We start from the raw sequence: 17,713 nt of genomic DNA on the forward strand, positions 1-17,713 counted from the left end.
TTGGATCCGGAGCCGGAGCCTCGTGCACTATTGCAGTCCGCTGTGTGAGGAGAAACACGGACTGGAGGCAAGCCATGAATAGTAATCATTCACTCACACACACACCAACACACAGTAATGATGTCAACAAACAGTTGTGAGTATTGTGAGAGAATATGCTCCTAATCTCACACACGTTTAGAGGCACTGCTGACTTCACACTGTGACTTTGGTTTAGCATTCCGGCCGTTGCACAGCATTACTCAGCGTCCCTCCTGACCTGAGGGCTTTCTCCATCCTGAGAGGGAACGGTCCGATATGTTGAAGTGAGTTTGTATGAGGTATTGCCTACATGGCTGTCAGCTCCCCTGGTTTGTAACAGACAGTATTACCAGCACGGGAGCAAAGCAGTGTCCTGCTAAGGACGGGTACAGCAGCCAAACCTCATGTCGACTCCTAGAAGAATCGATATCACTTTAAGTGACGCTGTATTTAGAATTCGTTCCTTCTCTACCTTGCCGTCAGACAGCCGTTCCCGACCAGGAACTAAAGTCCCCTCCTTCAATTAAAAGCATAAAGGAAATCCCTGCGTGTTTCCAGCTTTACAAAGGCATGATGGGAAATGTAACCTGCTATCTAAAGAAGGCAGAAAGGACGAAAGATAAATCAGCAGTTCACAACAAAGCTACTCGTAGGAAGCCTGACACAAAGGAGCCGGCATGGCTCTGTGTGTGTTGCTGCAGTTGTGCCACGTTGCCTCCATCTCCAGTCTTTGTCCACCCTGAACCCTGAGGGTTTACCACGGCTCAGTTGAATCACACTCCGGCTTTTTCTTATTAATCCTTTGCTTTGACGCTCAGATTTGACTTTCATCATTTCCCAAAGTCACCCCTAAAGCTGGTCACCAGTTACATTTGTTTTGCGAGAGCTTGGGGGATGGGGGGGGGGGGTTCTCATCCAAAAACAAACTGGCTGCCTTCCTCCTCTGCTGTTATTTCTCCCTCCCAGTAGGCGGGGCCGAAGAATGGGGAGGATGGTCGGCTTATCCAAGCATCATGCTTTGTTCCACTGCAGGATGTCTGAACACCTACTGTCCACATTGTATCATATTGAGATGTGGACATCAATGGTTGGATCAGAGTAGAGCTGCTAGAGCCACTGAGGGAAGTGATGTCACATTTCACTCTCAACGCTGTGTTTCATTCAACACTGTGAGATTGCAAAGTTGAATTAGCATTTTCTTTAATTGAATTTGTTTGTGATTCTCTGCTCTGGTCTTTGGTTGACTCTTTCTTCTTCCACAGCAGTGGTAGTAGTTAGTAGGTCACCGGGTTCAACAGGAATGCTTTATTTTGTCACTTGCCCAAGTGGGTCAGATATCTACTTCTTTTATTTATATTATGCAAATTTCTGAATTTCTTAGCTGTTATCAAAAGACAAAAAAGACTGAAGTTAGTCGTCATGTTGATTCTGTATTTAAGGAAATGAATCTGGAGCTCGACCATATCCTCTAAACTGCCCAACTAAACTCTTTACCTGCTGCCGTGTCTGCCCGATCGGTACTGAGCATGTGCAACTCTCAACAGAGATGAGAAGGAAACCAGATGGCTCACTCCTGAGCTATTTACATCATCGGCTGTGAAAAAAAACAATGTGTTTCATTCTTTGCCCGACTGTTGGTGATTTACCAGCCTGAGATGGTGTTTCACTGGTCCAAGGTCAGCAGGCGAGCCTTCCTGCTGAGCCCTGAGGTTTGAGGAGAGTCACTTCTGAAGTTCAATTTCCTATAACAGGTTAAGGACAATCCCGTGTGGCTTAGTTTCTGTGTTTGTGTTTCTATGTCAGAGCAGCAGAGTGTTGAACAGGACAATCTGCAGTGCTCCGAGATATCCTCACTGAGACTTCTACCTTAGTGAGCCTGAATCTGCCTCTCAACTTCCCTTCTCCCTTCTCCAACACTTGCTTGCACACAAGCTGTTTGTCTGTGTGCATTGCTTCCAAACACATTGTCCAGAGTATCCATCTGCCAACACAGACAGAAAGATGACACTTCAGTCACGCACTGCAGATCCATGTCTGGTTGCACGTCTTGCCACACAGCATGCATTTGACAAATGGCAACATGCAAGAAGAGGCCAACTTCAATACCAACCCAAAGCAGTACAAAATGTCCACAGCTCGAATACGTATTAAAACTACTTTGGGAACCGTTTAACCAATCGCGGCAAATACAGTGTACACATTGCTTCTTGTAGCCACAAACGTCCTTCCAGAAGTACCTCCTATCGTCTCCCAAACAAGTCAGCATCCAGCCAAACCAGCCGGGTGTGACACCATGTCAAACATACATCACACATCGTTGCTCCATTTGAGCAGGTTTTGGGGTTGTTGGGCCAGTTTTAGCAGCACATGAAGTTGGGCCACAGTTGGCACCAAGAATCAGACCAGTGTACCTTGGATATTTCTGATACATATCTGATATATATATATGTGATTTACCATTCATTACTCGTCTGTCATGAGTCTGGCAACTAGATTTCGCTCTTTTGACTACCTTGGCATGGGCTCTTTCAGATGCCGTTTCGGGAAAATAACGTGACAGCATTACTTGTCACAACTCTTTATTTCAGTGTGTTGGGCTCTGACCATATGGCTTCAACATGTGCTGTGGACAAAGAGAATCAGGCCTTCACTTTTTCAAGCAAAGGTTTCACCCTGATTTGTAGTTTGATAAGAGCAAGCCTCCAGAAGGAATTTCACACCAGGGTGTGAATTTCCCCCCCCCAAAAAAATATGGTTCCTGAAGTCACCTGAATGCACCGCTGCAATCTCATTGGCCGAGAGCCAAGAGACCCCAGGACCCCTGTGGTTCAACCACTGTCCAACAAAACTGCCTGCAGATCACACCTTGCTTTTTCCCTTCGACCTCCGTCGAACAGGGAGCACACAACGCTCTCTTCGCCCTGGGACCCGTCCTTGGACATATGAAGACACACCAGCCTCCTACCTCCAGCACGACGCTGGCAACTGAAGGCCACGAGGGAGCCTCAAACCCTCAAACCCTCATCAAACCCTGTCAGGTCACAAAGCCATTTCGCTGGTCGAAACAGCCGTGTTTTCTTTTGCTGAGTAAAGGCCCACTCAGCCCGTGTAACGAATCCGCATCCGCGATCCGTCTCCGCTTTTTGCTTTTCCCCCCTTTTTTTGTGCACAAACCGGCACAGAGGAGCCCGACGAAGCCTCGCTCCTCTCGTGACCGATGATTCCCGGTAAGACGCGCAGACACGCCGTCTCATCCGAAGTTAACTGTCCTCCCTGTAGCGAGTACAGATCGGACCTGCGTTTGCTCCAGAGCCACGCCGACGGACCGAAGCCGCACCAGCAAACGCCGTGCGACACACAGCGCCCGCTGCAAGGCCGCGCTGACAGCAGCCCCCCCCCACCCCCCTTCCTGACGAGGAAAAAGGACAACTTCCCCACGAACACTTTTCCGTTGCAACGAAGCATCGACAAGTTCATGGTATCTGGGCATAGCTTAGCTTAAATTAACGTAAATTTAATTCAGGTCATTCATTTATATGTTGATATTCCCGTGTTTTGTGTGTTTAAGTTACTGTCGCGTGATATCGAGGTATTGCGCAATTCCTCGCAGACCAGAGAAGCTCCGCTGTATTTGTGTATTAACTGCTATGACTTTATTTGAGGATTATTTTCATTCATTGTATTCCACTCCGTGTGGGAGTTCTCTCTTCATTAACTCGACTCTGTGAGTGAGCTGAGGGTCGTGGCTTATCACGGCATAAGTTACCGGCAGTTCAAAGACGACAGCGGTATACTTATGCGTGATAGAACCAGCAAACTCAGGCTCCCTACAACATCGCACGCCGAAGTGTGATGCACGTCGACTTCTCGCTCCCTTTTCCTTTTCTTCCTCCTCTCACGTAACAAGCACACACACAGCTCCTATCTCTGCCCCTGAGGGAAATCCCGTTCAAACGATCGCCTCACAACACATGTGTGCATCGGCACACGTGATTACGTATAGCAGTCTCACCGCCATTTTGTCCGAGTCACTCGACTCCGCCATCTGGTGGTAGTTTAGCTGTAGTATCTTAAGGCCCCTCCCCTTTTGTCCGCGTCACTCGACGCCCCCATCTTTGTAGTCTTTAGCAGTAGACTCCTTCCTTTTCACCCACAGACCCACACACATGCACACACACACACACACACACACACAGACATACACCCTCATCCATTTTATTCATTCTTTAGTTTAGGCATATAAAATTGTATGATAACGATTGTTGGTTGCAATATTAATTGATTTGATCATTTATTATTTTGATTTAATAAACTCTGTTATACTTTCAGGAGCAGTCGTCTGTGATTACTTGTGCATATGTATTTGATAAGACTGTATGTAGTAGCCTGTGCTCGAACTTAAAACTTTCACTGTCACTGAATGTATAGTCATACGCAGACTATTGACATTATGAGTGACTACTAATTATGAGACTTATGCCGTGTTCACACCGGTCGCGTTGATTTTTTGACGCACTGCAAAAAAGCGTCCAACGCACTGCACAATCGCATCCAACGCGCCACCGGTCGTGTTCACACCAGACGCCGCAAAATCTCGTAGCGCCGGAGAGGGGGCGTGGTTTATCGTCCTGGAAGCCTCCATCTGGCCGCCATTTATTTCCGCCGTCAACCGTGAAAGGAATAAGGACAATTGCTGCTTTGTACGTGATGTGGAAGTCCCTCAAACATCGGAATGCCAAACGCCGTCATGTCTGGTTCATAATATTGTTCAGAGGAGCTCCGTGGATTGTATCGAGCTGTATTCACTGTCTAGCAAGCCACCGGTCGCTGTTTACTACAGCTGTAGGAACACAAAATAAACTGATTTGGCTGTGATTTGTCGTGGCGAAAAATGACGAGGACAGAGAGTCAACCGGAGTTGCCACCAGCGGGTCGTGTTTTAATAAGAACAAGCCAACATCAACAAGTTCAGCATATTGAAACGACTCCCAATGTACTGCTTTTTACAGATCACTCTTATAGTCAAAATTCACGCCTTCTTTTAGCTGTGTCAAACCTGTCTGTTCAATCAAAACAGGACACATCTGGACTTCTAATCTGGGTGGTTTCTATTTGTTCTCACAGAAAACAACTCCATGTAAGGGGTTGTTTTGGTCACTCTTTATCTGTCCGAGAGAATCATTTCCCGAAAACTAACAGAGAATAACACGTTACGTAACTTGCTTTTCAGTTCAGTTCAGTTCTAATGTTGATTTTCCTCTACACATCCCTCCTCTGAGGGTTTCTTAACCCTCATCCTAACTTTTTATAACTTTTGTCAATTGGCGAAACTGGAACCTAAAATTTTGATCCCTGCCTGCATTGCAACAACACAAGTGATTTATGTAATATTATACATAATACAGTAACAATACAATACAGAACATTTGAGTTCGTAAAATAATTCAAATAACATCATTCAATGCTCAGATTCACTTTCATATAAGGGCGAAAAAACCCACAGGTTGCAGTGCAGGAAAAACTCCCTTATGGTCCTTTCCCGCCAAGCGACCACCTTTTTGGTATGAAGTAAATCTGTTCTTGCTTACAAACATGTATTAACTGATACATCACACATTTAATTTCTGCAAAATATTGAACAACATATCAGTATTCATTAGATGCAATGTCTGTGATAAACCTATATGCTATAATACTTGTGCACTGATTATTATAGATCATGACTATGAATATTTGTGAATGTAGAAATATCTGATTACTATACATTCAAATTTATAGTGAAACAGTTTGGACAGATGATAAAACATGTGACGTGGTGTTTTTTGGACGTGTGTACTTTCAACAAAGTTCGGGCTCTCGTTCTTATGGTGAGTTGCCCCCAAGTCCTGTTCCCCCCCATGTCCTCTGAGTCCTCCAGATAGTCCGGAATGGGAAACAGGTCCGGAAACAGGTCCGGTCGTCCAACCACCATTTGAGTGAACTGGGCCTTTGTCCCTTGCTCCATCGTCATCATGTTCATCATCTGAGCCAGTTGGAGATTTGCCATGACACCCATCTGTTTGTCCATGCTCCTCTGGCACTGTCTCCTCAGGATGGGTACGATGCAACATGCCAATAGAAAAGCCACAATTAAAACTATTAATGCGCTAATGTCTGTTTTTAGCAATACAGACCCTTATTTTCCCAAAATTTAGTCTAACCAATCCCCTGACCACCCCCCTGCCAGCACTCTCCTCAAGCTCTTGCCTCAAACCCCGAATTCTTCTCCATTTCAACAGTATATTCAGTAAAGCATTTCACAACACATTCCATACATGTCGGCTATGTCTGATGTTTGTTTGCTTAACAAATGAAGAGTGGGAATGGTCATAGTTGTGTTTTCACAACTTTGGTCTTGTGGTATTGGGTTTTCATATCATACTGGTCTCCTAATGAACGAAGGAGTAATGTTAGCCTGTGGAACCAGGACACTCGGGTTACTTTACAGTACACAGTAGTATTGCCTACATCAACCCTTCTTTTGTCTGACGCAAATCCACCACTGGCAAAACATTCATACTTTTCCAATTGATCTGCTTTATGATTAGTGGGAGGCTTATTTTGCGATGTGCAAATCATAATTTCTGCACATGCGTTCCACACTTGATATTCAGGATACTGATCTCAATAGTCGTGTTTCTTTTGAGATCCATACAAGAGTCCACTTGAACTTCTCATGTAGGAAGTGCCAATGTTTTTATTTCACATGTGCATCATAAAGATGATTTGGATTCCACATTCGGCTCATTCTGTCATCAGCCTCAGCTGTGTGCTAGTTTCCCCTTTCCACATGGTGTGAAGTCGTCTCTTTCTATGTGTATTAACGTGCAGCTGTCTGAACACTGGATAGGCTGGTTTGAACTTAAATGGCAATGCTGGCATAGGTCCTGGTCTAACATGGGTTGGAATATGTGTGGTTGCATCGCACTCATCTTGATTCATGGCTTCTGGCTCTCCTCCAGGACGGCTGAACCACCGTCTGGTAGTTGTTACATTGGATGGGTTCGGATGTCCTCGTCTGCGATAGAAGTTATATCTAACAGAACATGATAAATTGCCAATTGCCAACTCCCCCCTCTGGCCATTCCCATGGCCACTAAAGTGTTTACAATTTATCGAAATGGCAAAAATGGTTTACATATGCACAACATATGATCACATAATCGATGAGGTCAAAACATGAGCTGTTTTTGTGAGTTTGAAGCAACTCCATGTTGTAGCTAGCTTGGGAATGTTAACCTCAACATGACAAAATATATCTCCTGAGATGAGGCGAAACACAGACGTCGGACCTTCATCTCTGTTGAACTGTTATAGAGAGACAACATATCAGTGGGGCTCATAACACACAACAATTTTAACTATATGCTATAATACTATCATCCAAGTATTTATATTCCTATTATATTCATTCAGAATCAACTGTCAATTCAACTGATTCCTTTATCAAGTAAAATAATAAAAGAAAGCACAGGCTGTTGTATGAGATCATGTTTCTCAGATAGCAAGCTGTAATAATAAACACAAGTATTACACAGAAATGTCACTTTCGTAGTTCTACGGGAGGAAAACAGTCAGACAAACAAGTCTGATGTGCAGGATCGGCTTTTTAGAAGAACAACATGCGTTGTGCCGGGTGCCTTGTGATTTTGGTGGAAACACCAAAGCAGTCAGTGAAAGTGAGGTTCTTTGGAACGTCAAGGTCTGTCATAGGGATGACGTCTGGCGTACTTATATATATATATACATATATATTTATGGTACAAGGCATTTTTACAGGAAATGTAATCTTTGAACACCTTAGTGTCGGACAAGTTGGTGTACCACATTAAACAGTGGCATAGTGTGATGTCGAAGATGTTTTGGATCTTTGGCACTCTGCTGATGTGTGTCATTGGTACAAGCATGGACTGTGGTCGTGCTTTCTAAAATTATAACCAAACAAAATATAAATAATATTTGTTGTTGCAGTTCCTACATTCCATAATGTCAGTTAAAAACAAATTCAAATACTGTATTTAAATTATCTAATATCGAGGGCCAGTTCGTTACATCATCATTTTGTCACAAGAATTAATTTTTGTGTAAAAGAGATAAAAATGTTCAAAATATCGATACTAATTGTATTTACGTGGTGTTATTATTTGCTTTGATGATACATCAAGATTGATATGACCAGCTAAAGAAAGTATAAGATTTAATATCTTATTAAATTACTTTTTTAACTTTAAAAACTCTACAAAATGTGGATCTACCTTTACAATATATCACATATTCTCCCTTTTGCCAAGTTATCTCTGCTGTGGGCTAATTTAGCTTCACAATAGAATAATTCATGTGGAAGTTGTCTGGGCTCACAATACATTTTAATAATAATCCATTATCCATTAATAACGTTTAAATTGCACCAGATTAGGCCCAACACTTTCTCTGCAGGGGTCACTAATGTCTGCAATACTTGAACATCATAAGTGAGGAATATTTCAATATCGATATTTCTGTTGATAAATAAATAAAAAGTAGCCTGAAACATCTGCTTACTCAGTCGCAGCATCAGCTGCAGCATTTCCTGTTGAGATGGGATCAGAAGCGTTAGTGTGAGCATCTCATTTCATAACACAAACAATCTTTAAGGAGCAATATGGCTTCTAGCAAGTCGGCCACGAGACGGTGGTGAGAAATGGTTTTGCCGGATGATTTCCAAAAGCTCCTGTGTTTCCACAAGGTGCCACAGTGGTGCACTACACCAAAGGCATAGCAACAGTCTGTGTAGAAGTTAACTATATTGTTGGCAGCAAGCTTACCGGCTCCTGTGAGAGCCACATGATCTGCAGCTTGAGCAGAAAAGAGTGTCATGTGATGTGATGAGACTACAGCAAACCAACCAGCCCTTCTCCCGTGTCCGGCGAGCGGGATGCCAAACCGTCCACTAACATCTGTAAATCAGCTTCGGTGGGCGTGTCTGTGAGGTCAGGTCTCGGTGTGCAGACCTGTTCAGGAGAAACAACAGTTATGTGGCTCTCCATCTGCTGCAGTAGGAAAAAGAGTAGCAGGATTAAAATCTTTGTCAGTAAAGGCATCAGTCGAGCGGTCAGTGAAGGTCAGGTTGTCATGCGCATAAAGATCTTTACCATGAATCATGGATAGAGGAAAGCCTCTGTTTCTGAGTGGTTTGTCATTCTGTGACGTCATTCCTAAAATGCTCTTCATTTGTTTCTCAGTTTGTGGTTTCGGCACAGTTTAATTGCCTGTGTTCTCTTGGGAGGGAGGGTTCTGCCCTCTGCTGTGATCACATGTCCCAGATATGAAACTTTATCGAGAGCAATTGCAATTTGGACAGTTAGCCTTGTGACCTTATGCAGCCAAAGTTTGAGGTGCTCGTGGATGCACCGATACATTAACTGCTTGTAAATCTTAGACAATCATCACTCAGGTGATTCCCTCAAGTCTCGAATTTTCTTTACAGGAAAAATTTTAGTGCGTGCACCGGTGTATCATCACATTAGATTATTATACCAACCTTTATTAAAGACTCAAGAACAGGTGTATTATCATTAATATCTCGATTGAGTAGATATTGCTTCTTGCATGAGTGGAAATCAAATTTTGAACTTGGGCAGATCACGATTTTGGGTGAACACTAGCACCCCTCACCTGTCTTACATCACACATTTGGAACCATGGTGTGTGTTTTCTTATCAAACATAAGTTAAGTTGTTTCTTTGATATTGATGTACTTCTTGTTTTGTATACGTCACCCTTATTACTGTAGAGTTTACCAGGATCCTCTGTTTCTGAAGTCAGTGAGTGTGGGTCTGACTGTGCAGCCAGTCAGACACCCTCTCCATTCCTGGGCCTCATGCCAAGGACACACATGTGATTTCCCCCTTACACACTCGTACCTCTGTGTTAATGTTTGTGCGTCAGTGGTTCCCTCTCTGGGGTCCACTTGACCGTGTCCCTCGGACAAAAATAGAACAAACAGAACAGAGTATATTTACAAAAATAGAACAAACAGAACAGAGTATATTTTCCTTTTTATTTACTAAATTGTATCTGTTATTGGTCCCTGTTTTTTCTAATTTGTCTTTCTGACCTTTATTTCTTAATCTCTCTCTTTCTCCCTTAGACATTATTCCATACATTTCTGCTTCCTCTTTCTCCTTTTGCTTTAAACAAGTTTTGAGTTACTAACATTTTGTAGGCTGAAACTGCCTTTTTCAGGGAACCCATTTGATCCATTCTTTCCATTGTTTGGCAGTCTGATTATCTTTGGCATATATTTTATTATTGAAGGTAAAACCTTGGCATCAAGTTGCTCAGACTCACTTTGACTTTTACCCATTTTACCTAATTGGTCGTTGACAGTATCTTCAAAACACTCGTGTCGAGACTTAGTTCAACTTGAATGGAAACACCAAACCTTCTTTAAATACTACACGTTAACCAGGACACGTCTGTCCAACACTCTTACGAAACTTAAGTGCAAGATTACAAGTTTATCACTTCAAAGTGTCTGTTATATCACAAAATAATTTTTCACAAGTGGAATTCTTTTTTCCAGTTCCAGGATCAGAGCGGCAATCTGGAACTGCGTCTGAGGACAGCCTCTCACCTTCTGGGAGGAATCAGATATTAATTGCGCGCTTCTGTCGTCCCACAGAGTTCAGATTACTCGTCTAATCCCCACATTTTACAAGTTACAATTGTGCTTTTACTTCTGATACATTATTGGATAGTTCTTATTATACTTGAAATAGTATTATCTGATAAATATTTTAACCATGTCTTGTAACTTTAACCAATTTGTCTCTTTAACCTTTTCCCCCCTCGCACAGTGTTTTTCACTGTGCGATTCTGAGATGGTCAGCAATGCACCAAGTGCAACCAACAATCCTTCCTGTGATCTCCACAACACCTTTCCATCAACACTCTTCCTCTCATTATTTAGGACTATGTATGATCAATGTCTATATGTATGACAACTCTACTCCTCTCTGTATGGAGTGAGTGAGCCTGTCAGGCCCCAAAATCTGGGCGTACAGCCAATCATGCGCAAGGGTTTATTTTGGCGCACACACATCTGGGCAATCAGCCATCATCAAGTACTCGGAGCATGAACGTTCTATTTTTTCACTATTTTTTCTCCTCCTGCAGACAAAATAGGATCTGGACACAATATAGCCTGGATATATGCAGACGGATTGAAACAAACTATATTTGTTTGCAAAAGCGTTACCACTGGGTAAACAACCCAAAACATGCCAATAGCTCATACACATGCAAAGCCATCCGGATGTATATCACATCAAAAGTCAGTCTGTCAGTCAGTTTTTTGTCCAGGTCTCTTTTTGTTATCTTCTCTTTGTCACATAAGGATCTCTCCTTTATAATATTACTTCATCAGTAATGTCAATAAGTTACAGTCGTGTGCACACCTTTTCAAACTGTACTATTCATTTTTATTGTCTAGTTAGATATTACTTTTCCTGCTCATTTAGATTTCTGCACAAAATTTCGGAGTCTCGTCAGCGTAGTGTCCTGCCTTAAACAGAAACCACTCCTAACAGACTCACATTATAGTTTTATTATTTAAATCTAAGCCAGTCTTTTCGTTTCTTCCCTCTCGAGTAAAGAGTCGTATCAAGACCTACGTATCTCACACTGGACTCACACTGGAGTTCCTTACACTTATTTGCAGAAATTGCTTCATCAATAGCACACAGTCGCTTTGTCATTAGCGTACAAAAGTCTCTTGAGCTTGAGAGATGCACGGAGTACTCCGCATTTGAGCTTATCTTGGCCACAACCAGGCGTCACGCCAACAGAATGCTGCGTACGCTGTTCCACACGAGAGAGCTCTCTTTTTACAGCTGGAGATCAAATTGAATCCATTGAACATTTCACTTTTTAGTTTTTTACCAGCAAACACCAGTCCGCCTCTCTCCTCCTCCGCTAAAGAGCGTGGATTCCGCTGAGGGGACCCCAGACACTCCCTCTCTATCACACAAGCGAGAACCACGCCATACAGAAATAAAACTATGGTGAGATATGAACATCTCCTACCTGTTGGCCTCTTAGCGTGGTTGTCGGTTGGCTGGCGTAGAGGAGGTGTCCCGGCCTCAACTCAACCCACGTTGAGGCGCCAATTATGTCGTGGCGAAAAATGACGAGGACAGAGAGTCAACCGGAGTTGCCACCAGCGGGTCGTGTTTTAATAAGAACAAGCCAACATCAACAAGTTCAGCATATTGAAACGACTCCCAATGTACTGCTTTTTACAGATCACTCTTATAGTCAAAATTCACGCCTTTTAGCTGTGTCAAACCTGTTTGACACAGGTCTGTTTGACCTGTGTCAAACCTGTCTGTTCAATCAAAACAGGACACATCTGGACTTCTAATCTGGGTGGTTTCTATTTGTTCTCACAGAAAACAACTCCATGTAAGGGGTTGTTTTGGTCACTCTTTATCTGTCCGAGAGAATCATTTCCCGAAAACTAACAGAGAATAACACGTTACGTAACTTGCTTTTCAGTTCAGTTCAGTTCTAATGTTGATTTTCCTCTACAGATTCAACGGCAATAAACCGACAAAAAGGGACTCCGAAATAACTACATAATGATGCCGATTTGTACTTGTCTTCTCCGACAAAAAGGGACTCCGAAATAACTACGTAATGATGCCGATTTGTACTTGTCTTCTCCGACAAAAAGGGACTCCGAAATAACTACGTAATGATGCCGATTTGTAGGCTACTTGTCTTCTCAATGGAGCTCTGATGGATCGGTGCTAGGCTATGCTAACATCGTAGCAGCTCCACCAGCACTCAATAACGTCACGTAGACGTAAATACGGCAGCGTCTATTCATTGTTTGTACCGTATGGTTTACACACACACATGCATACACATAGTTTGGTCCGGTCTCTGTTGATATGAGGTATCGTAGAGCTCTGGGTGAACACAGGCGGCTACAGGATTTATTTCCTGATTCAACAACGGCAGAAAGCCAGTGATGACAGGGGGAGCAACTCAACGCTGATAGGCTATCGCGCCACAGCGTCACGCGATTATGTCGCTGAAGTTGAAAAATTTCAACTCGCGCGTTGGCGATTTTGCGGCGTCCACCGCGTCCACCGCGTCCACCGCACTGCAATAACGCGTCCAACGCGCCATGCCATCGCAAAATCGCGGCGCGCCAGTCTCATCGCGTCTGTGCATAGACTTTGTATGTAATCTCGACGCGCGTCAAAAAATCAACACGACCGGTGTGAACGCAGCATTAGTTTTATCGTTTGGTTATTGGTCCCTGTTCGCAGGGTGGTGCCCCGTTGTTATTAATAATCATTAATAATTGTTACATACATTAATAATTCTATTGATGTCAAGAATTCAGTTTCTTAAATGCTGATAACCCAAACACGCTCCTTTACGTTCCCAACAAGTGTGTTTATCAGAACACTGACTATTTCAAGGACTTGCCCGACTCCAAAACTATTTGTAAGGCCGTTTGGAGTGTGTCTGTGGTTGCTTTATGCCACAGACTGGCAGAACATGAATATGCAATCAGAACTCCAAAATCGCAATTACCCTCAGGGACAGCACTTCAGAGATGCAGGCCACTCACTGAAAGTGCATGTGTTTGAAGTAACAGGTCTGGCTGACGGGTTGGCAGTTGACAAATTCAAACATCTCCTCTGGTGAGAGACCTTTTGGTTGGAAACCCTCAGGGCCACTTCTCCCCCCGGAGACTTCGCTTCCCTGTGATTGAATTGTTTGGTTTAAAGGCTGGAAAAGTGACTTCTTTTGGAAGCTGCTTATTAGAATTATCTGAATATGCCAAAATGCACCTTAGTAAATTGTTATATTTTGGTATTTGACTGTTTAATGACCAGTTCAATATGAATCTCTGTGTCTTTGTGTCATTCCATTCTGCTTTTACTGAACTTCTACAATGACACAGACTTTATTATGTTTCTGGGTTGCGATCATGGGAGAGACATTGGCTTTAACTGGTTTTAACCAGTCAAAGTTTTTATTGTGTTTTCTTTTATCTTCACATTCTGTCAAATTTTGGACTTGAAAGATGCACCTTCTTTTAAAGAATAGTACAACACTTAGCTTAGCTTAGCAGGAAAACTGAAATCTGGGAAAAAGTTCTAAACTGCACAAAAGCAAGCTGCACATAAGACTTTGTATCTAATTTGTTACACAAACGGTATATTGGCAAACAAAAGCAGGGAGCAGTGTCTTCCTGGCATTCATAATTCTACCTCAAACCACAAATAGACATTTTTGTATTTTCTCTTTATTTACAGATAACTTTAGAGAGAGCAAGCTAACTGTTCCCCCTGCTTCCAGTCTGTATGCTAAACTAAGCTAATCCTTTTCTGGCTCTTGCACATTGACCTGCAGATTGCTATCCATCCTCTCATATTCACGTTAATTAACACTTTCAGAAAAGAAAAAACTATGAACGTCAACATTTTGAATTCTCAATGCTGCTGGTGAAATATTGTTTTGTTTATAGTTTGTAATAATTGTAATGTTGTGTATACTATTTCAAAAGTCTCCCAGTGATATTCTTCACTATATTTACTCATTTATGTTTTACTCACGCATAAATACATATTGAGTGAGTTCTTCATATGTTGGGATTATTGGTCATGTGTTTTGAATATTCTCCTCTGAATTATTATTTTTCTGTAAAGCCGTTGCTTTGCTACGGCTTTAACAACTAACTCTGCTTCTTTCATTCTGTCCTCTCTCTACCCTGCTCGCTCTCCCCGCCGCCACCAGTTGGAGGCTTTCTACTCCATCTTCACCACGGAGCAGCAGGACCATGTTAAGTCAGTGGAGTATCTGCGCAGCAACTTCAGGCCTATCCAGAGCTTGGACAACCGCCACCTCTTCAAGTCAGCAGTCAAAGACGCCTGGCTGCCCGACCTGACGGACAGCGGCAGCGGGCCGTACAGCACGGAGGCGTCTAACGGTAGTGGTGCTGAGCCTTATCACCACACATCTTCTAGTTAAGAGACAATGTGCTGTCTTTACAGAGCCTCTGGACACTGGACACATCTGCACCAACACGAATCTCAATTAACAATTACCAGTTATTTTACTTGTCAATTCATTTTTTTGAGGTCATATTTTTACCTTTCAAACTTTACACTGATGGAGGAGACACTCACCCGTCTCAATGTGTAAATGTTTAAAATCTGAAACATTGCTGCCTCTAGCTATTGAAAATGATTATTTGGTTCTTATGAATGAATCATGAAATAGTTTTATGATAACAATAACAACATGATCATGTTGGAGATCTTTTAAGTGCTGAATTGAAGGAAACTTCAGACACGTTATATGTTCTTAATGAAATGTAGATTTATTTGATATTTTAACTTCTAGAGGAAGAAACATACACACATCAAGGTTACATCTTCATAAAAATAATATCTTGAGCGAATGAATATTACGGAGACTATATCACTGCAAGTTATTCACTTTACTTGAGCGTTGAAATATGTTGAACTTCCTCCAGCACTCACTGATCTACAGCACCTCTAAACGTCCTCCTGTCTCTTTCTAAGCTGCGTCTCCTCATGTTAATGAATGAAGGATGCTCAGTGCTGTTCATGTGCCCACAGGAAACTAGATAGTTCTCTCCTCGTGTGTGGGTGTGTGTGTGTGCGTGTGTGTGCGTGTGTGTGCGTGCGTGCGTGTGTGTGCGTGCGTGTGTGTAGGTGTGTAGGTGTGTGTGTGTGCGTGTAGGTGTGCGTGTGTGTGCTGTTCATGTGCCCACAGGAAACTAGATAGTTCTCTCCTCGTGTGGGTGTGTGTGCGTGCGTGCGTGTGCGTGCGTGTGTGTGTAGGTGTGTGTGTGTGTAGGTGTGTAGGTGTGTGTGTGCGTGTGTGTGTGCGTGCGTGCGTGTGTGTGCGTGCGTGTGTGTGTAGGTGTGTGTGTGTAGGTGTGTGCGTGTGTGTGTGTGTGTGCGTGTGTATGTGTGCGTGTGTATGTGTGTGTAGGTGTGTGTGTGTGCGTGTGTAGGTGTGTGTGCGTGTGTAGGTGTGTGCGTGTGTAGGTGTGTGTGTGTGTAGGTGTGTGTGTGCGTGTGTGCGTGCGTAGGTGTGTGTGTGTAGGTGTGTAGGTGTGTGCGTGTGTGTGTGTGTGCGTGTGTATGTGTGTGTAGGTGTGTGTGTGTGCGTGTGTAGGTGTGTGTGCGTGTGTAGGTGTGTGCGTGTGTAGGTGTGTGTGTGTGTAGGTGTGTGTGTGCGTGTGTGCGTGCGTAGGTGTGTGTGTGTGTGTAGGTGTGTGTGTGCGTGCGTGTGTGCGGGTGTAGGTTTGTGTGTGTGTAGGTGTGTGTGTGTAGGTGTGTGTGTGTGTGCGCGTGTAGGTGTGAGTGTGTGTAGGTGTGTGTGTGCGTGTGTAGGTGTGTGTAGGTGTGTGTGCGTGCGTGTGTAGGTGTGTGTGTGTGTAAGTGTGTGCGTGTAGGTGTGTGCGTGCGTAGGTGTGTGTGTGTAGGTGTGTGTGTGTGTAAGTGTGTGCTTGTAGGTGTGTGCGTGCGTAGGTGTGTGTGTGTAGGTGTGTGTGTGTAGGTGTGTGCATGTGTAGGTGTGTGTGTGTGTAAGTGTGTGTGTGTAGGTGTGTGCGTGCGTAGGTGTGTGTGTGTGTGTAGGTGTGTGTGTGTGTAGGTGTGTGTGTGCGCGTGTGTGCGGGTGTAGGTGTGTGTGTGTGTGTGTAGGTGTGTGTGTGTGCGTGCGTAGGTGTGTGTGTGTAGGTGTGTGTGTGTGTGTAGGTGTGTGTGTGCGTAGGTGTGTGTGTGTAGGTGTGTGTGTGCGCGTGCGTGCGTGCGTAGGTGTGTGTGTGTGTGTGTGTGTAGGTGTGTGTGTGCGTGCGTGTAGGTGTGTGTGTGTGTGTGTGTGTGTGCGTGTGTATGTGTGTGTAGGTGTGCGTGTGTGCGTGTGTAGGTGTGTGTGCGTGTGTATGTGTGTGCGTGTGTGTGTGCGTGCGTGCGTGTGTGTGCGTGCGTGTGTGTGTAGGTGTGTGTGTGTAGGTGTGTGCGTGTGTAGGTGTGTGTGTGTGTAGGTGTGTGTGTGTGCGTGTGTAGGTGTGTGTGCGTGTGTAGGTGTGTGTGCGTGTGTAGGTGTGTGTGTGTGTGCGTGTGTGCGTGAGTAGGTGTGTGTGTGTAGGTGTGTAGGTGTGTGCGTGTGTGTGTGTGTGTGTGCGTGTGTATGTGTGTGTGTAGGTGTGTGTGTGTGCGTGTGTAGGTGTGTGTGCGTGTGTAGGTGTGTGCGTGTGTAGGTGTGTGTGTGTGTAGGTGTGTGTGTGCGTGTGTGCGTGCGTAGGTGTGTGTGTGTGTAGGTGTGTGTGTGCGTGCGTGTGTGCGGGTGTAGGTTTGTGTGTGTGTAGGTGTGTGTGTGTGCGTGTGTAGGTGTGTGTGTGTGTGTGTGTGTGTGTAGGTGTGTGTGTGCGTGTGTAGGTGTGTGTAGGTGTGTGTGCGTGCGTGTGTAGGTGTGTGTGTGTGTAAGTGTGTGGGTGCGTAGGTGTGTGTGTAGGTGTGTGTGTGTGTAAGTGTGTGCGTGTAGGTGTGTGCGTGCGTAGGTGTGTGTGTGTAGGTGTGTGCGTGTGTAGGTGTGTGTGTGTGTAAGTGTG

The 17,713-nt window shown here is 44.0% G+C and overlaps 1 protein-coding gene across 1 annotated transcript in view; it reads left to right on the forward strand.

Moving 5' to 3' along the window:
• Window positions 1-17,713, forward strand: part of LOC306775047 (receptor-type tyrosine-protein phosphatase gamma-like) — a gene marked incomplete at both ends in the record, with an annotated part of 879,186 nt that overhangs the window by 760,647 nt on the left and 100,826 nt on the right. Inside the window, one exon of the mRNA XM_079265258.1 lies at window positions 14,860-15,052. Coding sequence (XP_079121384.1) covers window positions 14,860-15,052 — 193 coding nt within the window. The remainder of the gene's footprint in view (window positions 1-14,859; window positions 15,053-17,713) is intronic.

Source organism: Melanostigma gelatinosum (assembly GCF_949748355.1).
Source record: "Melanostigma gelatinosum genome assembly, chromosome: 3".
Taxonomy (NCBI): domain Eukaryota; kingdom Metazoa; phylum Chordata; class Actinopteri; order Perciformes; family Zoarcidae; genus Melanostigma; species Melanostigma gelatinosum.